The following is a 26,610-nucleotide window of genomic DNA, read 5'->3' as shown; positions in this document are numbered from 1 at the left end:
TTGAAACAATAAAACAAGTATCCTGTTTTCACAGAGAACATGCAAGGACAAGGGAGAGTTGACTGACAGTTTTCCTGGCAATATTACATTGTATTTCCCTATGCTGCATCTATTGTAAACAGCTATAATTTGCTACCTGCAGGTTCCTGTGTGTCCCTTAGAGGAAAATTGCATCACACCATCAATATCTCCTCCACTTACCTGCTGCAACGAGGATGGGAGAGGATGTGTGGGCATGAGCATGTGGACCCAGAGACTTGTCTGCAGGTAAAAATCATGGAATCATTTAGGCTGGAAAAGACCTTTAAGATTATGGAGTCCAACTGTTCCTCCAGCACTGCCAAATCCACCACTAAACCATGTCCCCAAGTGCTACATGTTTTAAATCCCTTCAGGGATGATGACTCCACCACTGCCCTGGGCAGCCTGTTCCAATGCTTGACAACCCTTCAAATAAAAAAAATTAAAATCCTAATATCTAATATAAACTTCCCCTGAAGCAACTTAAGGCCATTTCCTCTTGTCCTATCATTTGTTTCATGGGAGCAGAGACTGACTCCCACATCTCTACAGTCCTTTCAGGTAGTTCTAGAGAGTGGTAAGGTCTCCCCTGAGCATCCTTTTCTTCAGGCTGAACACCCCCGGATCCCTCAGCTGCTTTTCACAAGACTTGTGCTCCAGACTCTTCCCCAGCTGCACTGCCCTTCTCTGGACACGCTCCAGCACCTCAATGTCCGTCCTGAACTGAGGAGCCCAGAACTGGGCACAGCACTCGAGCTGCGGCTCCCCAGTGCCCTGCACAGGGACAGTCCCTGCCCTGGCCCTGCTGCTCCTGGCACAGGCCCGGTGCCATCGGCATTCCTGGCACACCCGGCTCCTTTCCCGAGGGGCACTTCCCAGCCCCTCTGCCCCAGTCTGTAACGCTGTGTGGGGTCCTTGTGACCCAAGGGCAGCACCCGGCCCTTGGCCTTATTGAACCTTATACCACCGGCATCATTGCATGGATCCAGCCTGGCCAGGTCCCTCTGCAGAGCCTTCCTACCCTGCTGCACAGCAACACTCTCATCCAGCTTGGTGTTGTCTGCAGACTGTCTGAGGGTGCACTTGATCCCCTCATCCAGATCCTCAATAAAGATATTAAGCAGAACTGCCCATAAAAAAAAATATTTGTAAGCATAGTTATTATTCTGGGTTATATTAATATATGGTAAAAAAGCAGTTAATTTCATCTGCTATAAAAATGTCTGATGCATCATCATTGAAAAGATGTGATCAATATGATTAATTCTATGAAATTCACACTGCATCTTTATTTCCGTTACTTGGACTGTAGAACTGTGCTAATTAACTCTGTAAGCCAGATTTATGTCCATATTGGTGGACAATAATTTCACTTACACATAAAACACTGATTTTCAGCCACTGCAGCTTTGTCCACTCTCCTGTCCACCTAAATTTGCCAAGGACAGACTATAATTAAAATCTGGAACCATGATGCCTGATCTTTACTTTCTTCCCACTGAGCTTCTCTCCAAGCCACACCTCTGAAGCTGCTGTACACTGTGAGGCTTGTGCCTGTTCCATGGGGGAGATTCCAGGCTGCTGCCCATGCAGCATGAAGGGCCTTGCTGTGGAGCAGTAGTAGCTCTAACCTGATATTCACTGCTCCAGGATGCAGATTCTTTGGATCTCATTGCAAGTGCTTCAGCCATTCCAGATCCCCTTCCTTTATTCTCCAGGATTACACAGCAACATCACATGCCTTGTGCTCTGGACCCTTTTCAGCTTTTTGAAAAGTCACTGAGTGATAGAACTTCGTGGGGACAGAAATGGCTTTACTGATGGTCCTTCACCATGGAAGGAAGAACACTGGAATAAACTGAGTGTGATTGAAATGTTCCACATTTCAGCTAGGCTGGCAGTCTTATGCAGTGTCTGCCTTTTTCATTTGTTCTTGCTTTAATGCTAATACAAGAGTAAATTCCAGTGTAGACAAGATGAAGGAGAGGTCCTTTATGTATCTCCAGGGCTTTAGTATAAAGCTTTCTGTTTTAAAACTTAATAAGGTTCAATAATTCAGCATTAAATGACAGAATGACTGGCTCTGTTTTCCATGCTGTGTATTTTCTATCAGGTAATCCTGCTTTTAAACGTGGATATCACTGTAGATGCTTCCAAGTGAACCTGAACTTTTATGATCTGGTAAAAAAAAATTATGGCTTCTTAGCAAATTTTCCTATATGAATATCTTTTCCCCTTGTATAAAATTTGGAGTAGTAATTGCTTATTCTGACAAAAGGAGAAAACAGAGAGGTGGTATGCACAGCTATCTTATCACAGGTCTGAAGATGGCTTTCATACTGCAGTTTACCCAGTGGCTATATATAAATTAAAAATCACCTGAAAATGGAATGAATGCCTTGATTTTTGTTGCCTTTTTGTCTGGGTGTTTCTGCTTGTGTCAGCAGAGGAATCATTGATAAAATACTTAAGAAAATGTGTCTTGAACATGAAAGAATTGAGCGATGGCAAAGCCATTCCTGCATAAAAAGAAGGATAATAGATACCTAATAATCACTTGCTGGGTGCTGAGAAACAGCACATACAAACAGTAGTCAGTTGTGCCCTTCAGTGAGACCAGAAGGGTTCGAGTCATGGACTCTGCAAGGAGTGCTTTGAAATGAATTCTCAGAGCTATTCACAAGCTTCAAAACAAACAATCTCTCTGCTGATGTGTGACATCATGCCTCCAAGGTATAGGGGTCCCAGGGGTGCTGTTAAATGATAGCAGGATGCAGCGCAGTTTGTCCTGACATGACGTTTAGATGCAGAAAACAAGCTTTCAAATTGCTGCCATGTCCCTGTGCAGCCTGTGCTGCTGCTTCAGAACAAAGGGGAAATCCAGGAGTTTCAACTGGTTTTGCTGAAGCTTTGCTCTATGGGCAGAGGGCTGTGGCTTAACTCCACTGAATGCTTTCTCTCGGTGCCTGCTTTGAATGTTACTTGGGCAAAGTGTCTCATGTTTTCCTTTTTTCCACTTGTTTAATATCTTTAAGACTCTCCTCCCACACTTCCCATGCAAACCTCAGCTCTGTAAACCCAGTGAAGTAATGCCAGTTGCCTCTTTAGCAAGCAAGGCGACTGAGTTAGGAAAGGCTAGGGAACCCTGAGCCATTGAGCAAAGAAGCTTTGAGGCTTCTAAATCTTTGAAGTCCTGGATCTTCAAGCCCTCCCTGTGGTTTAACAGTAAGTGTTAGGCCAGGAAACAGTCTTCTGGTCTTCTCATGTTCCACTTTCCCCCCTCTCTTCCAGCTTCTCTGCTTCCATTTTTATTCTTAGCTCATTTCCTAGGAGTCTTTGCTTTAACTCCCACTGGCTGAACATCTCCCTCAAACACACAGCCATAACGCTGGGACCAAAGACTGCCTTTCAAACTGACTCTTGCTGCTTACTACATCTTTTACCACAAGAAAATTTTTTTCTTTCTGACGCAGAGTGAGCCTGGAGAAATATCTTATAATGGCTGAAAGCCTTACATTGGTATCCACAAGCAGAAGGAGAATACAAACACAGTTAACTGAAATAGCTTGTGAGCACTGCAGTACTGCTGGGGCAGTGCAAATATGTGTGCAAGGTCTTTGGTACTGTACTTCCACGTGCAAAGTGAAGTTCAGGAGTGTTCCCAGGCACCTCTGCCTTTGAGGCTATGTTAGCAAGCACAAGCAGCTGGGGACACTTGATAAAATTTGAATCTGCCTTTTCTTGGTTGCTTGCTCCCCCCGTCGAGTGGCAAGAGTCATTGCTAGAGCTGAAACTCATCTTAGTTCAGCCTGTGGTAATGAAAAGAAATTACTTCATCCTTTTATTACATAGGTAGTGAAATAGTGCACCAATGCATACAATTTTTAAGAGGAAGCCAGAAAGGTGATTCCTGTCTTTGAAACAAAAGAAGGAATTTAGCCAGTGTGTAATTATTCAAGTGAGAAGTTGGTCCTGTCTGTATTTAATATTTCAGAGTGGTATTTGATGTAAATCCTTCCCCAGAATTCATTACATTAGCTCTTAGCTCAACCTGAGCGTGCTGAGTGCCAAGTTCAGCATGCACATGTTTTATCACCAAGGAGAATGACGTCAACCTGGTGATCCTGCAGTCCCCAGCACAGAGGAGGAGGTATGGCTTTGTCTTCAGCCTAAAGATGAAATGGAATATATTTGATAAGATTTTCTTGGTATTTGCAGTGTAAAATGTGTGAGGAATATTGCTTTTTACCTCCAGCAAGAACTGTCCCTTTTTGCCTAAAAAAAAAAAAAAAAAAAGTCACTTTGCCTTTGCTTGTAATATTTGCTTGTATATCCTCTACAGATCCCTAGGGTTTACAAGCAGATGTCCAGACCCTTTCACAGGGGGGTGAAATGAGCTGCAGGGAAGCACAGGGGCTTGTGGGCATCCACACGATGGCAAATCCTCGCCTAGTGCTGGGGCTGCCTGGCTGCTGCTGAGGGCTCTGGCGAGGATCCTGCTGACTGCCAAAAAATGGGAAGAGAAATGTAGAAAGCAGGTGCTTTCATAAAGGTTTGTCTCTGGTGTTTTTCAGAGATACTGGTCAGAGCTCCTGAGATGCCAGAGCCTCGTCCTCCCACCCCACTGTGTGCTGAGCTTGGTGAGACTGCCGGGAGAGCCAGGGGCGGGCGCAGGGTCCCCGCGCTGTCCCCACACTGGGTGGTGCCGGCTCTTCCAGGCTCTCTGACCGTAAATAAGGCAGAATGCAAGGGCACAGCAGGAGGGCGAGTGCTCAGGAACAGGCAAGACGCCCAGCCACCCCTCTGGGACTGGGCTGCCAACGGCGTGCTTAACATCAGACACGGCTTTTGGGGTAAACGAGGGAGGAAGACTCCAATCGCTTGAATACAGACGGTTTTCAGGACAGTGCATGAGCAGAGTGAAGTACTCCCCACCTGACAACCAAGCCCTAAAAGCGAGCAGCCTCTCCCAGCCCCTCAAAATCCGCGCTGGCAGACTCAATGCCAGCGTGCTGTCCCTTGTTATGACAGATCTCTGACAAGGCAAGGTCAGAAAGCACAAGTTTTAGCTGCTCTATCATGCCAGAAACAAACAAAAAACCAAAACAACAACCAAAAACTACACAGAAACCCCAACACAACAACAACAAGAAGAAACAAACAACCCAATCTTGTTTTAAAACAAGCTATTTTAAATAAACAAGTGCTCTTTGAACCACAGCAGAGTACATACGTAACAATGTTTGTTAAGTAAATATCAGTGACATATTTAAGTCTGGCTCAGTAGGTATTAGCAAAGTGATGTTTGTGTTGCTTTTGTTTTAACAAGAGTCAGTCATGTTTGTAGAAGGTGATCTGAAAAAGGGGACTTTGGATTTGGGGTTTTATTTCTTCCATCTGCCTACCAGTAGCCCCACTTTGGAACTTACAAGTGTAAGTCCTTCCCAATGCACTGAATTTGGTGAAAGTACACTTACTTCCATTGGTTTAGCTCTGTTCATAATCTGCCTCATGAGTGTTACTTCTTATCCATGGATCCACTTAAATAACTTTGTCTTTCTGAAGGAAATCTGTCCTAAGTCTGGTTGTAAGTATATGGTCACATTATTATAGTGTGTACCTGAAATGCCACAGTGCTGTAGCTGAGCAAAGTTCATACCTACTTCCAACTCTTCTGATCAGATGCACCCTGAACTTAGATTTTCTTCTTGTGCTGGAAGCAGAGAGAGCCAGAGAGCCCCACACAGAGCTGCTCTCACTGCTTTGCCGCTGTGCTTACCTAGTCATGAGATTTTGCAATGTGTAAAACTCCACAGAGTTTGGTGACAGCACCGCATGTCCCAAAAGCCAATGGCTGCTTTTCCATTTGCAGCAAAACAAACAAACAAACAAATCCCACCATCAGTTTCTAATTTAAATGGCTGTATTTTTGTCTATCGTTTGACCTTTTAGTTTATCTCTTTTGAGAGCCAGATATTAACTCCAGGGTTCGTGCACAGAGGAATACAAAACAAGAGAAATTATTATAACATGATGATGCTGAATTCGGAATTCTGCACTGGAAATAAAGGCCTTTTTTTCTGTTGTACAGGCTGTGAAGAAATTGGACTGATTAATAAATGTCCTTTCCTGTCTGTCAATATAAGCCATCTCTTTGTGCATGTTAGAAATTTTTGGCTTAATAAATCCTCACTGTAAGCTCCATCCTTCCATGTAGGGATGGCAAAATGTTTATATCAAGCATTTTATTACACAGACCATGAAATATATCTGACTCTCACGCACAGGCACAATACATAGTTCTATTACAGCTGCCTGGCTGCAGCTTTCATGTCAGCACAGGGGCACAAGGGTTGGGTTGGCCCCAGGCATCTCCTGATGATTCACTTTCCAATATCAGAGAGGGAATGTAAAGGGATTTTGTTTAGAGATTGAGCGAAAATGTGAGTGTATTCAACTGGCTGCAAAATACCTCCACTGCAAGGGACTTAACACGTTGCTTTTGGCCCAGCCCAGCCTGGATGAGGCCACCCGTGCAGGTGATTTGGGAGCTGTGGAACCATCTCAGGGGTGAGAAATGGCAGCTTTGTCCGGCCCCAGTCCTGCTGGTGGAGACCCAGGAGCTGCTGAGAGCTGGTGGCTCTCCCTCAGCCTTGCCAGGGCTGTGCTAGGTGCCAGGGTGTTACTCTCGTGCTTCAGTCTGCAGGATCACATTATGGGAAGGAGATGGACAAGCTCAGCAGGTGCTGACCAGGACGGTGGCTGCTGGAGCAACAGTTCAGCTGTGTGTGGATGGAGCCATCACTGGGGAAGCCCTCTGTGGCCCTGCCGAGGGCAGAGAGGGTTCGAGTGGGTGCCGGCCGTGAGGAGCTCGGCTTGGTCCGTAATGTCTCGGGAAAAGGCTGCGCTCCTGAGGTCAGGGCTGCGGGAACAGAGCTCCCAGACCGGGGGAACCCCGAGGCGCCTCTCCCCGCCCGAGGCGCTGTCCCGGCACAGGGAGGGAAGGAAGGAAGGCAGGAAGGAAGGCGGGAAGGAGGGAACGCAGGAAGGCGGGAAGGCAGCGCCCGCCCTCTCCCCGCCCTCTGTCAGGGCCCCGGGGCCGAGCGCCGCCCGCCGCGGGAAATGGCGGCTCCACGAGGGGCGGTCGGGGGGCGGACGGGGCCCCGGTCCCGCTCCTCCCGCGGCGGGCTGAGCTCGGTCGGCATGTGGGAGAGCGGGAGAGCGGCGGAGCTCGGGCACGGCCTCCCCGCTGGCTCGCTCCCGGAAAGGCCCCGTCGCCGTGCGGCCGGAGCGGCTCCCGCGTGGAGGCGCCGAGGCCCGGCCTGCCCGCGGCTGTGCCCGTGAGCCCCGTGCCCCTGGCGGGAGCTGCCGCCGCCGTGCGCGTCCCGCGGGGGAGCCCCGCGGCCACGGCCGGCGTGGGGCCCGAGGAGAGGCGCTGCCGCCCGGGGCCAGGTAAGCGCTGCCCGCCGGGCCTCCTGCCTCCCGGGAGGGCTGCCCGTGGTTTTGTGAGGACCCGCTGCTGCAGCCTTTCTGGGGCTGTTTAAGCCACAGCCCTGCGTCTGGATTTTATTTAGCCTGTGTTTAGCTCCAGCTGTGGGATGAGCATCCTTTTGGCAGAGGTTGCAGCCCCTTACAGCCATTTTGTGAGGCAGTTTAGGTCTCAGTATCGCTTCCATCAGAGCAAGTGAAGCTTAAAAAATAAGCTTCTTTGGAAAAGGTTTAAGTAAGGTGGACTAGGACAGCTGAGTCCCAGTATATATATTAGCAACTGAGCACACCACCATAAACGCGATGGAGAGAAGGTTCAGTTAAAAGGCGGTGTTGTGTTTTGGACTGGCCCAGGACTGCAGCAGTCTGAACAGGGAACAAAGCCTCACCTTTGCAGGGTCCCTGGTTGCTTTGCTGTGTGCAGCTAATGAGTGATACTGGTTACTGCCGGGAAACAGAGGTGGGCGGTAAAAAGATTCAACGGCGTTTGAAGACAGGAATAGTGAATTGCCTTCCTGGCTGAGTGGTTAGGCTCTGCAGTCTACTTTAGGAGAGCTCAGTCTGTTCAGAAACTTCTCACGAACTTCTTGCAGAGATTCATCTGGAGGACTAAGAAAGTGGAGCCAGTGGCACTATATTGACTCCACTGATACTATCCTCCTAAATTAAATGGTGGACGAACAAGGCCTGCCTGTGAGATAAAAGTCAGGACCTACTTGATCTGCCTACAACGTGTTCATGGCAATGAGAGAGAGCAAGTTAAAAGTCGTGTTTCTCTAGTTAATGTAGATTTAAAACAAGTTCTCTTGTTTTAAATCTACATTAAACTGTATTTCAGGGTCATTGTGTTGTCTCTTGTATTTGTGATTTTGACGTGTCTCACTTGTGTAATTGCTCACAGGCCCTTTGTTCCCGGCTCTGGGTGAGGAGGGACACTGGTCATGCCTTCGATTACGGTAAGCAAATTAAAAACTGTTGTCAGCCTTAGAAACCAGTGTGGCCTTCTGAAAGGGCTTCACGTGATGCCCTCCAGTGGCAACAACGTGGATTTGAAATCACAGGGAATTGGAAAAAGGGATCTTTCTGGCCTGCCCTGAAGGGGTTTGGGCAGCCCTGGCAAAGTCCCCAAATTAGCTGCTGGGAGAGGCATGGTTGGGGGTGTCCTGTCCTTTGGCAGTTCCTGATGCTGCAAGTCCTGCAGGGATGCATGGATCACTACTGCACATTAGGACTGCCTGTGGGCTTCAGCTGCCAAAACCAGAGCCTTAGGCATGAGCTTCTGTCCTTTGCAGAGGACAGATTTTGCTGTGTGCCAGTAAATACCCATAAGGAAAAGGAACGGGAAGAAAAAGACACAACAGGTACCAGGAAAAATGCAGCTTGCAGCACATAATGTTAGAGAAAAGGACAACTCATTTTTAACTGACTGTTGCCCTACCACATGATGTAGTTTAGCCAGAGTTCCTGTATAGAGGCCAGAGGTAAGAACTGGTTTTGCCTCATGTGAGATAGCCTTTCAATGCAAAGAAATAGAACTCAGATCAACAGCTCAACACAGTTTTCCAAGGTAAGTGCTATACCCAGAGTTCAAGTAAACTGAATACACCTGGTGAATAAACTGAATACAGAGATGTGCAGGGTTGGTGTGAACTTAAAGCTTAGTAGACCTCTGCAGTAGAAGTGGTGGCCTCTCTGTAAAGGATTTATGTAGAGATTGTTCAAAGCAACAGCTGGTTCTAAGAAACACATGTTGTCAAGTTTCCTTTGCTGTATAAATATTTAAGTGATGGGGTTTGGATTCCTAAGGGAGGAAAAGCTTGAGTGAGTTCCAATAGGTGAAGCTTTTATTAAACAGAAATATACAAACTGATTTCCCTTACTGTTTATAACTAGAAGCCAGTTACTGCATATTTGTTCTTTCTTTCAGGTAATTCTGTCACTGCCTTAGCTGTCCTGTGCCATGCCTGGTGATGACCATGGGGTCATTCTCCTGAGCAGACTGCTCTGTACTCAGCCACCTGGCCTGCATTCTCCAGTAGATTCAACCAAGCTGGCAGCGTAACAAAGGACCTGTTTAGTCCCTGTGGAGTCCCACTGCAAGGGGTTTTGTGAGGACCCACTGCTGCAGCCTTTCTGAGCACCTCGCATTTGGCTCAGGAAACTGCCCTTGCACAGTCCAGTGTGAGGGTTGTGAAGTCTTGGGGACTTGCCAGTTCAGTTCACTAGTTGGAGTGTGTTTTGCCAAGTTACAGCTATGGTTTGAGCACTTGAGGTGAAAGCTGGTGGTGGGGAGTGGAATCATGGGTTCACCAGCAGCCTTTGTTTATTTATAGAGGCTCTGTTCGGAGGTTCAGATGTCCTTATACCTCTGCTCTGATGTGTTACACTTTCAGGTATCTACCTGAAAATAAGAGCAGGGCTCTCAGTTTTTGGCTGATAGAGGTAAAACATGTGCCAGGTGGTAGAAGCTGGACCCAGAGTCAAGGAGTACATTTTAAAGCATTGAATGGTGCCTTCTCACCACTTCAGTCCCCTGCACAGGAGCTGTACCCTAGAGCTGCTGTTCACTGGGATGGCCATACCAGCATCAGCAGGGCACACAAGCTGCTCTGCTCACTGGCAGACAAAGCAACTGACAGTCTCTGGCCTGCTTACAGCAGGTCTGACCGAGTGACCATAACAACCTTTTCTGCCCTGAAAATATCTTAATTCCTGGAAGGTTAAGAAATGACTCTGTGCTGGTAGAGCTAAACCCATCTTCTTCTGAGTGAGGCTTTTGAAACAGATATTGAAAAGCAAATGGTACTAATCACTGCTGTAGTGACATATTCAGCTCCTGTTTTTGTGGTTTCTAAAGGCCTGTTTTGGCAAGACTTTTTTTAAATCTGTTTGAGAAAGAACAGACAAGCTTTTGACACACAGTTGTATGTAAAATCTCTTCAGTTTTGCCAGCAGCGTTTATTTGTAGAGACCCTGCGTATTGTAGAGGCCACTGCTTGTTCCTGTCGATTCCCTAGAATGGAAACTTGAACTAACGTTTTTTGTAATGAATGTACAATAAATTTGTGGAAAAGCTTCTGTGTTAATGACTCTTGATTGAGTTCAGGTAGTTTTGATGTATATGAATGAGGCTGTTCAGAGCTGGCCAAGCCTGCTTGACAGGCAGGGCCTGTCTTGATTGGTGTCTGGAAATGAAACCCAAACAAGGATGTCTCAACTGTGTGCTGAGCCAGAGTCCTTCCAGCCTCACTTGACACCCAAAGCTTCTGTTGGAGTGGAATTCTTCGGCTGGGGGGAAGTACTGAGGAGGAGAACAGATCTGTTAGTGTGGAGGGAGGATAGACTCAAGCAGAGGTGAGCATAGCTAAAAAAAAGCAGCTAAAAATGTTGCTTTAGGATTTTCTGTAAGGACAAGCAAGCACTACAAAAATTCTGTCTATCTTTTTTTTTCCTTGGGTGAATGAGAAGCAATCTGTAAAAATGGCTTATATCTGAGACTGGAGTGCAGGCTTGGGTGTTTCTTGAAGCCTCATTGGGTATGTAGGATCTAACAGTTCACACACAGGGGAGGCGTATTGGGTTATCTTGTGTCATGGACTTCACATGGCAACAAGAACATTTGATTGGGAGATCAGCTTCATGGCTGGAGTGTTTTCAGCTCCAGCAGCTGTACAGTGATTATGCCTTTTGCTATTTTTATTTTTCTTCAAGTTTTTAGTTCTTGAGTAGACTCAGGAGTAGAATTAGCAATTACTTTGGATCTGGGGAGTTCCCTAGGCTTCAGGTTGGTGTTGGGGGAGCTTGTGATCCAGTTGCCACTGCTGTGTGATGACCGTGTCTCCTCTGAGAAAGATGGTATCTATTTCTAATGAGAATTCTGGGATGCTGATGGGTGGCTTTTTGCTAAGATCCTTTTTGCAAGAGGATGTAAACTCCTGCGGGCTCAGGCTTGGCAGCTGGTTTGGGTCAGGGTCGCTTTGCTGTTACTGGGGGGAAACAGCTGGATTATAGGGAGTGTGATGGAGCAGTTATGCTGAGAGAGGGCATTGCTCAGGGCAGGTTACACATAGGTGTGGTAGCTGTAGAACATGGGTTATGGCAGGACAGTCCATGGGGGTGTTGTGATTCCAGTGTGTATCCTTAAGATACCAGGTGTTTCCAGTGCAAAGCAGGGGTGGACGTAATGCTGGAATTGTGAGTTGAATGTGTAAAGGTGCTGGGCAAGGTCTGCATTGAAAAATGACAGTCTGCAGTTCTCGTAGTCCAGCAGGATGCCAATCCTTTGGGGGGGAACAGTAATTCTGATATCAGGTGTCATCCCACTGTGCAGGAATTCATACTTGTGCCTGCAGGTGAGAAAAATAAACAAAATAGCTGAAGGCACCCTGGCTGTTCTCAAAGAGAAACACTTTGTGCACACTGGTGCCCAGGTTGCTCATGAGAGTTGAAGGCAGTGATGTTAATGTACCAGTGTTCAGGGGAGAGCCAGCAGTCCAGCTGAGGCAAGAGGGGAACTGGCATTTCTGCAGGCAGGTATGACATACTTCATAGGTAGGACAGAGATCCAAACCAGTTGAGTTTAGCTGGGTTTAGCCAGATCCATAGTTTCTGGATTACATAGATCTATTACTGTCTTCCCACTGAGCTAAATTCTGCAACTCTGATTTTATTCAGATTTGTTCCTGCAACTTTTTGTTTCAATGTGACAACATCTCATTTCAATGAGACAGTGTACCACAGAGAGACCCTTCAGCTTGATTCACTAGCACCCTCTCAGAGTCAAGGGAACTGAGTGCTTTGAAGATGCAAATCTGCAAAAACACAAGTTCTGAAGAAAGGAAGTTGAACAAAATAACCCACTCCAAATGATTCTGAAACACCCTAAAAAAACCAGGAGGATTTGCTTAAGCATTCCAGTATCCTTCCAAACAGCAGTTTACAGTGACAGCAGTAGAATGTCAGAGGCCCTTGTGCCTGGTCTGAGCTGATATAAAATCTCTGGCTGCTCTGCCTGCAGGTGTAAGAGGTGTTCCTGTCAGAGACCTGCAGCCTCCACAGCCCTTACCTGGAGGGTGTGATGATGTGCCTCATGCACCAGGATGAGTTGTTTGCCCCCAGGTGACCATGTCTCGGAGTGTTCTCATAAGCCACACCAGTTCTGTACTCTGTATCTTCTTCAACTTCCACCTCCCAGTAATGCTTTCCTGGAAATGGGATCAGACTGCCCAGGATTGCAATACATCTGTGGGAGACAGACAGGAATATGTGCTTTGGCAGGGCCTCTCTATAATGCTCCTTACAGTGTTTTGATATGTTCATATATATATATATATATATATATATATATATGGACATTACACAGCAATAAACAAAAGCCATTTCTGCTGTCTCCTTAGCAGTGCAGTGTGCATTTTTGACTCCAGTGAAATCCCTATGCTGAGGAGCTGACACCCAGCCTGCAGGTTTCTTTGTGACACCTGCTCAGTTTTTACTTGTGGGTAGCTTTGTATAAATGAGTGCCCTGGGCACTTCCAGGAAGAAGGAGAACAGCATCCCATAGTGACTGGGTTTTCTGGGATAGTTAATGCTTATAAGAAAAGAGAGTGCTTTCATGAACCCCAGCATAGCAGGGGAAAAAAGTCTACAGATTCTGCATTTTCTTTCCAAAGAGCTCAGGGTTTTGAACATCACTCACCATTAGGAACTGAGCACTGTAACAGCATGAAGTTCCTGGGGCAGCTGGGGAGGACGGAACCTGTCTACTCTGTGTTTGGAGAGATTAGGAAGAATTGAACATGGTAGGAGAACTTGTAATATGCTGGGTACCTGGGCCATGAAATGTATGATAGGAACCATGCAGAAAACAACTCTTTTGAAAATTGGGTAGTAGAGACAAAGTACTACAGAGAGACCCTTCAGCTTGATTTACTGGCAGAGTCTTGGAGTCAAAGGAACTGGGTGCTTTGAAGATACAAGTCTGCGAAAATACAGGTTCTAAAGCAAGAAAATTGGGCAAAATAACCCACTCCAAATGCTTCTGAAACACTCTTAGGAGGGCAACATGAGTCCTGTAAGCTTACACCTCAGCTTTTTCTCAGGAAAAGTACATAGTGCATTAGCTGTCATTGTCAAGGGGGACAGCAGGTTTCAAACACACACAACTTTTATGTTTCTATGGAAATATCTGAAGTTTTAAGTTACAAAGGAAAAGGATGTTGCTGGCAGACACTAAGCTCTTCAAGGCATTGCAGAGAGAGCTGCACTCATCATTTGGAGGGCCTGTTGCGTGAGGATGGGCACGCACAGCACAATAGCTGTACTCTGCCTCTGCAGCTGCACTGGCTTCGAGCAAGTGTACAGTTCATTGCAAGTGCATGTAAATGTCTTGGGAACAATTTAAAGGCTGCTGAAATCAGAACTCAGAGGGGCTGTGTTGCTGCAGCTTGAGAAGGAAAAGGAATGATGCAAAATGGATGGGTAAACATTTGTGAACAAAACACAACCATCATAATGACAGCTGCAAAGCCACTAAGGCAAACCTAAGCTGTGCTGAAGAAGCAGTTAGGAAATGCATCAACCACACAAGGTTAGGAGACTACACAAACTTCAGAAAGAAGAGTTGAAAGAAGACTTTGCCATGTGATTTTCTTGGGAGCTTTTTTGTTTCTTGTTTGGTTTGATTTTTTGTTTTGGGGTTTGTTTGGTGGGTTGGTTGGTTGGTTGGTTTGGTTTGGTTTGAGTATCTTGGTTTGAAGGAGATTTGTGAAAGTTCATAGTGGTACCAAAACCTCAGCCTTTGAATGAGTGCCAGCTCTGGCTGTTTACATGAAACACAAAAGCATCTCATAGAAGTGGGATGAAATCCCATTTAAGATTACCATGATGGCTTTAATGAAAAGGATCATCAGTCTCCCAATTCTTTTCTACCGAGCCCTCTAGTAGCACTGCATTTCCATGAGGGAATAAATTGTGGACTTGTATTATCCTACAGATGCCTGTCCTGGTTACATGGTGTTTCTGTGGTTTTGACTGGAAATAGGCATTTTGGCAAGCTTAGTCTCTCACTTCAATGGCAAATGGCCTATTTCTTTTTCGAAAGAAATACCTGTTGGTCCAAATAGTAGTTATATCTTTCAGCAAGAGGTAAGTTTTAAGATCCCTCTCCTTTCCTTAGCATTTGTTATGGCACCTAAATACCTGTTCAAATTTAGCTCAGTGTGCCAGACTTGTAAGTAGGCTTGTACATAATTGTGGCTGCTGCATCTGTAATCCTATTTAAGAACTTTCAGTAATTTCCAAGTTCCAAAGAGCAGCTGGAGAGAGAGATTTCAACTCAAAAAAATAATCAGAGCCACTGAAAGCCCCATTAGACATTTCCTGGCATCTGTTAAAAGAACCCAAGAAACTCAAATGCCCCTGAATACCTTGTAAAGCTGTTATCATAGACAGGCAGATCACACTCTGGGTTTTCCAGCTCATCACATGAAATGGTAAATCCATCATCTAGAATTGCCAGTAAAGGATGGGCTGTGTCCTCATTAAGGTAGAAGCAGGTGCCTGCAAGAGAAAATGCCTGAGGATAACTCCAGTAACTTCTTATAACATTAGAATTGCAGCAAGGGTGTGATGAAATGTTTGGATGCACAAAAAGATTACCAATGCTCTAGAAAGAACCTGTGGCTGACATTGAGAGGACAAGACCATATTTTAAAAGTTTTTCTAATAAATGGCTGTTTTACAGCTTAACACTGTTTAGATTCAGCCTTGTGAAAAGCAGGGGACTTAGCCTGGTTTTGAACCCTAGCAGGGCTCAAAGCTGCAGGCATTGTGCAGAGAGTAGTTATTCAGAGATGAGGGGTCCTCCCTGCAATGGACTGTCTAGTTTCAAGTAATCTATTTTTAATCACTGAAATGAGAAAGGAGGCTTAAAGGACTCTCCTCACTCATCCACATAAATGCTGGGCACAGTTTGAAGAGTAAGGGTCCCTCACGTTTCAGCACCTCTCTTGTCAGACCAGCCCTCAGAGAGGTAAGTCCAGCCCAGGATAAAAATGCTTCTGCCTTTCTTCCTGCGGACACTTGACAGAGCAGGTCTGACACACTGGAGTCTGAGGAGCAGCCACTATTGGCACAGCTGCTGTTTGTAGTTGATGCTTGTTTATCCACCCCAGAAAGGATCAAAGGCCATTCACAGTGTTGGAGGTGGGTTCTTGCAGCTGACAGATCAATTTGCATCAGCTGCTTGCATAATGTAGACTCTGAGAAGATAAATCTCCGCATGGTAATCCCAAATGAAATCATTATAATCAAACTGCAAGTTACTTCATTGCAAATACAATACAAACAATGACAGGGCAATTACAGGCATGTGCTGCTGAAAACAAACACATGCTGTGCAAATAGAATGGGCAATTTCAAATATTGAGTTTGATTTAAGCAGTTGGAATACACACAAATGATGGTAACACAATGACAGTCTTCCTCTCCAGGGATTTAAGGATGAGCATTTCTTTTCTGTGGTGTCACTGCTGTGTGGCAGACAGATTTTTTAATGAAACATAACTTTGTGTGGTCATCTTGCTGTATAAATACAATTTTCAAATGACTCACAGAAGGTAAGGGCAGAAGAGACACAGATAAGGTGTGAACACATCTGTGAGTGGCCTGGGAGATTGGAGATGAGCAGTGAAGTTGCAGTGTGATTGCAGTAGTGATGAAGGTGAGCACTCATGTCTGATAAATGGCTCTAGAAAGTGCTGTCTCAGCCATGATTTCCAGCAGCAGCTTCATTATATGGTAATCTCTGAAGTAAAATCACACTACGACTTTTCCTTTGATGTGTCAGTACTTTGCAAGCTGGCCATATGTAGGCGTTGAGTTGACATTGTCTTTTAAAATGTCTAGAAATTAGTAACTTTCAACTATCAAATGTACCAGACAGCAATAATTTAAATTACAGAGCTAAAGCACTGCACTTATTGTTACAAGAAGTTGTTTTTTTCATTCCTAAAAGGTTACCAGGTGTGTAATTAGATGTAAGAGATTAGGACCTGGTCCAGAGGCCATTGAAACCAGCAGAAATCTTTCTGTTAAGAGAATAGATGCTACAACAGGCTGCTGGAGTTGTTCCAAGCTGTACAGTACCTGTGGTGTGTATCAGGACAGGTTCACTTCTTTCACTGGAGCCACCCAGGTTATGGGCTCTGACACAGATGTGATACTTTTGTGTGGGCTGGAGGTGAATTAGGACTTCACAGTTAGGGATTCCAACAATAGATCTACAGAAAATAAATCCATGGAAAATGATAGAGTAGAAAACAAAGGTAGGCTGAATTTTTTTTCTGAGCAACTAAGAAGAAATTATATTTCAACTTGTAACCAATCAACAACATTTTACCTTGTACAGTTGTCATTAGCAGGGCAAGAGAGAGATTGTGACAGACTGCAGATTTTTGCATTTGCTTCTGCCCTTTTCCCATACCCATAATTCTCATGCAGTAATTTTTGATTAACATTTTGTAACTAATTTTACTAAGAGGATTTGTTGTAAATGTAAATTCACCAGAAGGTCATGGGTCCTTTCTAAGTCCTATCTGAAATGGTTTCATCTCTACAGGTCATGGGCTCAATAGAAGAGTAACTCACTCAGTAATAATATCATCATTTTCTTCATCTGTCAGCTTGGACAATTCAACGGTGTAGGAATCAACAGGATTAATGTCCCTGGATTCCCAGCACACCAGTGCTGCATTTTCACAGCTTTGGATCTTTTTATTCTTTATGGTAGGTGGTGAAGGAGCTAAAAAGGAGGCAAAAGAACAATTCTAAGCTGTTGTTGCTTGAAGATGTTTGCAAACGACATGCTTTGAAGACAAAAAAATAGAAAAATGTTATTTGTTAATACTATATAGTTAAAGAAACCTGCTTCCCCAATGGACAATAAACAGCAGGTAGAGTTATTAACAGTACTATTTAAGACTTCATTTAGACTATAAGAGTCCCAAGAGAATTAAACAGAGAAGGAACATAAAGACTGATTACACAACTGTTTTCTATCATTAGTTTTATCTTTGTCATAAAGGTGCATCTCTGCTCTGAGATGTCAAAGATATCTGAAACAAGCACTCGAAGGTCTCACACTGACTTGCTCAATCTGATGTCAGGATTTCACACAATGTTCTAGACTGAACTGCAGTTAAAAATAATAACATAACAAGTGAATCCACAAAATACCTATAGGACAATAAAAGAAGAGCTGGGATTCATCTGGCAGAACCAGGAAACTTGAACTTTATTCACAGCTGGCATACATGTTTGTATTTAAATAAATTATTTTGTCTCTCTGCTTCTGTATTTTCCCTCTCTGAAACAGCGACAGTTAGCATGATAGGTTTTCCAAATGAAAGTAGGGAATTCCCATGCAGTCAGTAGGCTTGGACCAGAAGAAAGAAATTGCCCAGAAAGCGTTACTGGCATAAAATTCAGACATGATTTTGAATTTCACTCTGAAGGTTACAAAGTCATATGAATAAAATATTTTTACCTGTTACATAAACTGCTCTTTCACTTGGTGGACTGATACCAGAGGCATTTAAAGCACTGACCCAAAATTCATACTGTGTGTTTGGCAACAGATCAGTAATGGTGCAGTATGTTTCTTTGACTTTCAGTGTGTGCTCTGAAACGACAACAAAACATTTACAATGCCTTTACACAGTTGCCCACTCTTCCCCAAGCTTCACACAGTGAGGTTGAGGTGCATTGTTTTGGGTGCTGAGTTTGAGAGAGCTCCTTGTGCTGCACACCCTTTGATCCGGCAGTTTCACAATGCTTTCCTCTAAAGCAGCATAAATAAGATGGGACAAGAGCTGAAGCTATTTTACTGATCATTTCTCATTTCTCATCTTATAAAATTTGGATAGTTTCTGCTTTTCTTTCTCAACTGGCCACTGGCACTCTACTGGCTTCCACTTTTGAAGGTTCTGCAAGAACAGTATTAGGCAGTTTTGCCGCAAGGCTGGGACAGTTTGGTTCTGTGGTTCTTTGTGTGCCTGTGCATCTTAGGGAGTCACAGCCTATTATTAGCACTAAGATAAGCTGCAAAATCATCTGGGGGTTTCAGTGGGAGTGCTGATGATATGATGATTTGCTCTTTAAAAATACTGTGCTTTTCCGCGAATGCAGCACGTGTTCTAATGCAGCGCCCACCCTCCAGAAATCCTCTTGACTTTGCCCACTATCCCCTTCCCATTCCTGCTGTCCCTGCTGCTGCCATGTCTTGTCTTTTCTCCTGTGATGGGTCCTTCTGCAGCTGGCAGCATGGCAGACCTGGCAGGAGAAGAGGGACAAAGCAGATAGTGGTGGCAGATATGACAGTTTTGGTGGCAGACAGACTGCACGAGACATGTAGAAGCTGTCTGGTTTTGCCAGTGGAGGGCTGAGGTGTCCCCCTGGGCCCAGGCCTCCTTACCTGCTTGCTCATCACTGTGCCTCTCGTTGCTCACTAGTTTGTAGCACAGCTGGTAGCACTCCACAGTGTCATCCGAGAAGAGGCCCCAGCAAACTCTCAGTGAAGTGCCAGTTGCTGCATTGGGAGCCTGGGGGTTGATCACAGGGGCACAAGGAGCTTCAGAGAGAAAAACAGGTCAGTTTTTGAATGTATAATCATGGTTTGTTGTACCCCTCCTCTCACAAAGGTGTTAGCACAAAGCCTTGGCACTGAATAGGGTCATATTCCTCCATTCCTCCCACATGGAGAAAAGTCAGGAGCTGACTCTAAACAGTGCAGACAGTAATCAGGTCACTGGTGTGTAAGAACTAGTCTTGCTTCAAATCAAAGTCAAAACAACAAAACTTATAAGCCTCAGCCAACTCCTCCTCTGTAAACTCAGCTTCCCCTGCTCTGAGGGCTGTTCCAGTGAGCCAAACATCTGCCATGCCAGCACTGCTGCCAGCTACCCCAGGGATCAGGCAAAAGCTGTACAACAGGGGGGCATCAGCACAAGCAAATAAGTACCAAATGCTGTTTTATATTAAGAAAACGCAGTACTGGGTGTACAAAACCAATAATGTTCTTTCTCACCAATTGTGATGCACCAGAAAAGATTCAAAATTTTAGGCCTTTTTTTAGTTATTCAAAATTTGCCTATGTTGTGCTATTTCCTGTGAATTATGGGGGAAAATTGTTTGCTAAATAGCAGAGTAATAAATCAGGGAAATCTGTTTATCAAGAGAAGCTGTGTAAGTTATTTAAAGCAGTCTGGGATTCATCTCTATTTTGTTCAAGCAAGTACATGGTAAGACAAGTTATCCTTGACTAAGCGTGCCTGATCCCTCAACAGAAGGGGGTAATCTTCATGAGCCTTCTAGGAAATCATCCAGCAAAAAGCAAGGAAGTCCCAATTTAGCAGTAATTCTGTTAATTTAACAAATGGAAAAAAAAATCAAAAACTATCTTCCACTGCCTCTGTATATATAGGCAAATAATAAAAGAGATAGAAGGAAAACTAGGGAAAAGCTAATTCTGCCTTTGCAGATTTCCTTTAAAAGAAGTAATATTTAATGCATATCCTTACTTAAATCTAAATAGGTGTGAGATAATGCTCAGTTAGGAAGACTACCTGGAATGGCGTTAATGGAGTTCATTAGTTGTTCAACTTCAGAGACATCTATGACCCGCTCTTCAAAGTCTGGCAGCGTTGAAAGCTTTAAATCCACTTCTTTCTTTAAGAATTTTTCCAGCCTGTAATTGTAGGGGGAAAAGATAATGTCTAATTGGAAGTACCATAGTGTTGGAGATATCTATGATATCTTTATGTAAGAGCAAAAGAACAGCAGACAACAAATTAACATCCATTTCCTTATAACACCGTTTTCATAGCTGTACAAGCTCAGCCTCCTCGTGCCTGTAGCTTCAAGATCACTATATTAATGCATAAATAAGCCTGCTACAGTATATTTAGGGAGCTGGTTTTAGTCTCATTTGGATCCAGAGTGTTTCTTTCAAGAGCTTTAGCAATCCTGTTTATCAGTGAAATCAGTTACTTATGACTAAGCTGAAAACACTGATTTATTCAGGCTCTAACTCTCCTTTAAGATTTCTTGAAATTGGATCCAAACAAGTGGAGTGTTAAGTTTCTTAGAGCAACTTTTTCTGATGCACTTTAAAACAAAAATACTAAATATTTCAATAGCTCTAGTGGCTTAGACAACATTGGCGTGCCTGAACAAAGTCCAGAACATGCAAGCATCTCCAATAACCTGTCCAATTAGCAGGAAGAAATGTGACAAAAAATCCCAGACTGTGATACTACCTGTCAACCATGGTTACTGCTGCCTGTTGGAAAAAAAGGAGAGAGTGTTAGATGTAGAAAAGTCCAGAGTCAGACTACATCGTGCTGTTGACCTGTCTTACACAAATTGCCACAAATGCAGCCCTTGGGGTGAAGTAATTGGCTGTCAACCAACTCTGAGAAGAAAGACAGCCCTTTCTATTCAAATGGACAGATCTTGGCTGAATTTACAGTAAGATAATGAGCAATATCAGGTAGTCATCAGCGCCTGCCCATCTAGACTTTTCACCAGTTCCTCCCTTGGTTGTCCAAAGTGCCAATAGACCTCTCCCAAACAGAAACCAAAATCAGCTGGGCAAAGGAACTCAATGAAATTATCTGTGCTGGAGGGAGTCTGAGCAGTGCATGTAACTGGAAGACAGCTGTACAGTCCCAGGAGAAACCCAAGCAGCTGGGAGTTCATGACCAACATTCACTTCTTGATGAATAATGGTTCTTATTATTCTTATTATAGGGCGATGTAAAACTGATTACAAGCTAAGGAGAAAATAAGTTTATTCCAGAGATGCAGAGGAATGGTGAAATCAGCTCATGTGAAGAACTCAGCAGGTTGGAGTCACAGCAAACTGACCCACTGGAGTAGACTGGAGCTGTTGTGAGATTTGTTTGCTGTCCAGTCCAGAAGTTACTGTCACTGTGCTACAGAAATGCTCCCACCCACCTCAGTCACAGGACAGCGCAGGTGAAATCACTCATCATCAGTGAAAATTCTGATTTGTTTTCCAATTATTTTTCTACCTGCCAGAGAAAAATACCTTCTTGACACCACCTCAAGAGTGGGATTTCATCCATCACTTTGCAGGAGCTCTTGATGTATTTCAGCTGAACTTTCCTCCAAAATGAGCAAGAAAAGGAAACATCTTTCTAAGTGATTACATCAGCCTCCCTGCTGTGAGCCCAGAATAGAGCAAGAGAGCTGAGCCTGCACAAGGCAAGGAACACTAAGTGCTTCCAGAGTTTCCCCAGATAAGCATTTCAGCAAGATATCTTCTCTCTGAACCCCAGTGTGACTCACAAATCAACGAGCATCCAAATTACAAACTCCTGCTTCTGCATTTTGCCCCCACTGTGTTGCCCTACTAAATCAATGCCACCATGCCAAGCACCTGGAGCAGTGACAGCACCATGGACTGAGCATCCCAAATTCTCCCTAGCAATAAGGCTGCTTGGAACTTCTCAAATGGGGATTGCTTGCAAGCAGCAAAAAGCACTTTGACAGTTAAAGCTCTTTACCTTCATGAATTCAGCTTTGTCATTTTCTAGGAAAAGCTCCTGGGTTTCATCTGTCAGCTCCTTGCAGGTGTCAAGATGTTTCCCACAATTGACCAGCTGCTCATACAGAGCTTCCAGCTTCTGCCTCTTCTCTTCTCCCAGTGCTTCCAGCTGCTCTTCATATTTCTGAGCAAGCACTTGCACTGCATCGTTGTAATGCACCTCAAAGTTCTGCTCCTGCCTCCCAAAATTTTCCTGCAAGGTATTTGAGGGTTTATACCTTGGCATCAAGCCTGATCCACATGACAGGCAGAGGAAAATCTTACTCTGGTCCACTTAAACTTCTCTTTACCATAGAGGTAATATTCATGATTTAATTCACAAAGCTAGGACACGGTACCAGTACACAGAAGCTTTAATTTGACTTATATCCATTTTTAGAGGTATACTCTAATAATTAACCCTCACCAAAGCACAAAAGTGTTGGATTTTGTTCCAGACATAAGAGCAACAGTAATTACAACAGGAACAATGATATAAGGCGACCTAAACCCAGGGAACACAACTAGGATATATCCTAGCCGTAATCTCACAAGCATTTCCACCAACACAGTCAAGCACATCCTTCCATGAGAGAAACCATGGCAACTCAGTGGGATCCATGGATTTGTGCTGAGGGAGCTGGGCAGCTAATGCTGGTACCCTCACTCACAGCTGGAGAAAACATTAGGAAGGAAGATTTAAAGAGCAGGCAAGTCTTTACTGCCAGCAGCTTCCCACTGTTCAGGCACTGATGTCCCCCTGTGCCACATGCAGCAGAGAAAAGACTGTAGTGCCTTGAGTTACTGCTTCAGTTTGAACTTGCTGCCAGCTGACCTCCTTCCCCTAGGGCCAAGTTGACAGCAGCCGAGTGGGAGCACAACTCTTGAAGTCATCAGCTTGAAGCAGCTGGTCCAAGGATTTGCCTGGATCTGACACTTCTGTGACTGGAGCTGAGGGGACACAAGGGCTTCACTCTGGATGGACTAGTTAGATCACAGCTCCTTGGCCATTTAAAACTAAGATGACCCGAGTGGGGGTCACTTTATTTCTGAATGCAAATTACTGTGCAAATTATAAATGTGGTTTTACTAGCCCGTTTAAAAAGTCTTTAGGATGAATTTTCCTGAGTACTTCAGTCTAGACAAACCCCAAGAAAACTCTGTGCTATGTTACTCTAAGTACTCACCTCATTAACAACGGAACACTATGAATGTCAGTATGACTGTCAAAACTGTTTAACCCCACTACCATAAAGTTAGCCCAAGAGAAAATGAGTTACCTCCACAGTGATGAAGATCTCCTCCAAATGGCTGGCAACATTTTCCATCTGAGCAATCTGTTCTTCCAACCTGCACATGTTTTTATGGATCTCCTCCTACAAAACACCTAGTGTGATTCTTACTGTGTCTCAAGACTGTTTTAGAGGCACCACAGTACACTTGTGTTACTCTCACCTTTTCACTTTCCACAGCACTGGGGAGCTGAGCAACCTCATGATCCTTGTGTTCACCAAATAGTTTGTCGAAAGCTCGGATTGGTATCTTGCAGGTAGAACAAAAAACATCTGCTGCTTCTTCCTCTTCCTCCTCCTCCTCCTCACTGACAGCCTGACTGTTCCACTCATCTGACATGCCACCGCTGCTCAGCCCCCCTCTCAACCATATGTTGCTCTCACCCTCATCATCTGATCTGGCTTTGCTCTGCTTTTCACCTTGAGAAGCCTCATCATGAAGTCCTTGTTGCTTTGTACTTTGACTTGGATCTTTCACTGAAGAGCTGCTTGATGAGTTATATATGGAGCCCTGTGATTCTGCTTTTTCTGTACGAGCAGGTGGCCGTCTGCTCTCCACCTTCTCCAGATGTCCTCCAAGAAACTCAAGCTCTTTTTCTCTATCCTCATCAAGTCCATACATCTTAGCCAGCTCTGCAACCTCCTTTTCCAAGTCATAGCCAACTTCTTGTGGGCGCTGAACTTTTTTACTACTCAATGCAGATTCCTTTCTCATATCCCCCAGAGATCTGTCTCCTCGACCAGAGAGCTCTTCAGGAAAGATATCAAACCTGTCCTTTGATCCATAAAGATCCATGTGATAAAATATCAAACCTTCAGTCTCAGTGTCACTAGACTCTGGGACTGGTGGGGAAGCTGAATGATCGCGTGACTGGCCGCTAGTCTCATAGTCTCTCGTGTTGCCAGATCTGGATGACATTGGTATCCTCAGGAAGGCTTTGGAGATGATGAGTCTCAAGCTTGTAAAAGATAAGAAAGATCTTTAGCTACATATTAGATATCAGGATCAAGTTTTTCTGGCTTAAAAGTATATCCATAGAAAAGATTTGGCTGAGGACCAAAAAAATAATTGCTCAGGTCCTGCAAAGACCAAAGGCAGTAGCTTCACTCCCTAAATGAAGAGTCTGAAGGGAAGCCACCGGAATCTTGTCTTCTCACCTTAGTGCAAAGCACAGCAGAGAGCTGTCTCTGGTGTACATTCTCTTTTCTGAGTACCTCATCTGCCTGATACCTGATTTCCAAACTGTGGACTAGTCCTGTCCTCAGACCAACACTGTGAATGTCCTTCAGGCACAGTTAGTGCTGTTCTGTGCAATTGCAAATGGCCTAGTTTGAAGCCTGCTCACCCTTCAGCTGCTGTCAAGCATGTTTTCTGAACTGTCAGTCAGGCATAACGTAAAATGTCCTCTGTTGTGACCACTGATGCCACAGAACACACTAGTAAACGCCCTGAAAAGTCCTGTTCTGTATTTTTCAGGTTGCTGTTCTTAATACTTAAACTTGAGTCCAGGTCTTGGGTCCTTTCTAAAAAATACCACAGAGAAAGCATACTGCCCTTTGGGGTTTCTCATGTGCCATGGAAAATATACATTTTAAAATATAAAACATCCAGTAACTAGGGAGCAAGGCAGGCCATTGACCTCTGGACTGAGAGATGCCTGCTCTGACTCAAACCTTGCACATTTTGTCTATTCTGTGCAAGGAGGGAGGTGTGAAAAGAGCATGTGCAGATGACATGCAAAGCTGTATGATAAAGCAGATGCACGTGGGACAACATTAAAAGTGCAAAGGCAATTTTAATGCTGATTCCCCAAGCCCACTCTTTCCAACCAGCCTGTATTAACAGCAGTGAAATAATGCCAGTACAGAGTCAGAACTCTCTCTGAGCTGAAACGTTCCCACAGCCCTCCACTGCTCACCAGCATGAATGGAATCATAGCTACAAAACTACTCAGATCAATTTCATCAGCAGTTCAGCACCACATGCAAAAGACTTTATGGAAAGATTTCAGCTGAATATCAATTAACCTGTAGGTTCATCTAATCCTAGGTAAGTGAAGCATATGAGAACTTTAAAATCACTTTCTCACAGAAGAAAAAAAGCCAAAAGAAGAGTCAGACATCAGTATTATCAGAGCTTCTGGATAAGCTTTCACATAAGTTTGCTTCCAAACTACTATTTATGGTCTTTTTAGACTTGAGTAGTTGCTATTACCTCAAATTTATTTCATAAATATTTTACTAATTTTCCTGAGAAATGCTTAGCTAACAGAGTCAACACAATCAGCGACTTAGTAGAAAGCAATTTCCCAAACCAGTGAAAAATACTGAGACATTTTGCACTTTGTGGTTTTATATCCCTGGCTGAGTCCAACCCTACAGATCTGTAAGAAAACCCACACAGAAGTTCATAATTTGTCTTCTGGCACTGCAGACATGGGTGTGGATTCTACAGCCAGCAATATCCTACTACAAACAAAAACACTGAAGTTAGGCAGAAATACTATTTACGCTAAAGGCAATAAAATAAATCATGCAAATTCTAACATTTTAAACAGAGAAAAGGTCTTAACACATACCAGAAAATGTTGTCTGGCTCCCGCAAAGCCTTTTTTCCCCATAATTAAAACAATAAGGCTCGCTATAGAAGCTACTACTAATTAGAAAAGTGAATTAACATTTATTTTTCCTACCAAAATGAAATGAAATAAGTTAAAATGAGCATAATTAAGCCTGTCTGCAATCCTACTGCCTAAATAAGATTTTCAGATGATTGCTCAGTGTTTGCTTGCTTTGCAGGCACAGATAAAATTACATGAAGCACATTTAAATCCGTGACTGTCAGTTATCGTAAATACATAACAAAGAATGTTACTACCTAAAAACTTGCCTTCTATCTTAAGACGTCATAAATTCTTCTGATAGCTCAGATGGCATCAAAGTTAACTTCTATTCCCCCTAGTAAAAATTAATTCACAGGAAAGCAATTCCTTGCCACTTTCCTATAAATGCAGTTGGAAGACTTATTGCAGTAACCTTACCCTGCCTCTTTGCTCAGATAGGGGCATGCCAGCAATGAGCAATGGCACAAATATAGATGTGCCCCGGCTGTCCTTCAGCAGTGTGCTACTTGAGTGTCACCAGGATGAATGTCATACACTGAGAACAGGCTCTGAAGGTGGATTCCTGGATCTGAAGTACTTA

At 44.2% G+C, this 26,610-nt stretch overlaps 1 protein-coding gene, 1 long non-coding RNA gene and 1 other non-coding gene across 5 annotated transcripts; 2 read left to right on the top strand and 1 right to left on the bottom strand.

Moving 5' to 3' along the window:
• The first annotated feature begins 7,561 nt into the window (after positions 1–7,561).
• On the top strand, positions 7,562–10,584 carry LOC136367026 (uncharacterized). Its single transcript, XR_010744624.1, has 2 exons — positions 7,562–8,465; positions 9,437–10,584. It is a non-coding gene; the product is annotated as an uncharacterized lncRNA (long non-coding RNA).
• Positions 8,111–8,242, top strand: LOC136367259 (small Cajal body-specific RNA 15). Its single transcript, XR_010744658.1, has one exon. It is a non-coding gene; the product is annotated as a small Cajal body-specific RNA 15 (non-coding RNA).
• Positions 10,432–26,494, bottom strand: FSD2 (fibronectin type III and SPRY domain containing 2). Of its 3 annotated transcripts, none has more exons than XM_066328373.1 (13): positions 26,285–26,494; positions 23,570–24,365; positions 23,395–23,490; positions 22,095–22,328; positions 20,823–20,845; positions 20,130–20,251; positions 18,980–19,135; positions 18,053–18,187; positions 17,155–17,308; positions 16,654–16,787; positions 14,934–15,066; positions 12,575–12,751; positions 10,432–11,855 (listed from the first exon to the last, which is right to left on the bottom strand). In XM_066328373.1, the coding sequence occupies exons 2-13, from the start codon at positions 24,323–24,325 to the stop codon at positions 11,603–11,605; spliced, it is 2,373 nt and encodes a 790-aa protein (XP_066184470.1). In that variant the 5' UTR covers positions 24,326–24,365; positions 26,285–26,494; the 3' UTR covers positions 10,432–11,602. The 3 variants fall into 3 exon arrangements, with proteins under 3 accessions (XP_066184470.1, XP_066184469.1, XP_066184468.1); XM_066328372.1 differs by having other exon boundaries at positions 26,297–26,494; XM_066328371.1 differs by lacking the exon at positions 26,285–26,494 and adding an exon at positions 25,986–26,267.
• Positions 26,495–26,610: the final 116 nt, after the last annotated feature.

The sequence above is a fragment of the Sylvia atricapilla genome, chromosome 13 (genome assembly GCF_009819655.1).
Source record: "Sylvia atricapilla isolate bSylAtr1 chromosome 13, bSylAtr1.pri, whole genome shotgun sequence".
Classification (NCBI taxonomy): Eukaryota; Metazoa; Chordata; class Aves; order Passeriformes; family Sylviidae; genus Sylvia; species Sylvia atricapilla.
The sequence above is the reverse complement of the archived record's forward strand: the minus strand, read 5'-3'. Positions and strand labels throughout refer to the sequence as shown.

Bases quoted from the DNA above. Each gene is read 5' to 3' on its own strand.
- FSD2 (XM_066328373.1), bottom strand. From the start codon at position 24,325: ATGTCATCCAGATCTGGCAACACGAGAGACTATGAGACTAGCGGCCAG. The intron at 19,136-20,129 runs GTAGTCTTCCTA...TTCTCTCTGAAG, and splicing joins CTCCATTAACGCCATTCCAG to CTCCTTGTGCCCCTGTGATC. The intron at 18,188-18,979 runs GTAAGGAGGCCT...TTGTCGTTTCAG, and splicing joins GCACAGTGATGAGCAAGCAG to AGCACACACTGAAAGTCAAA.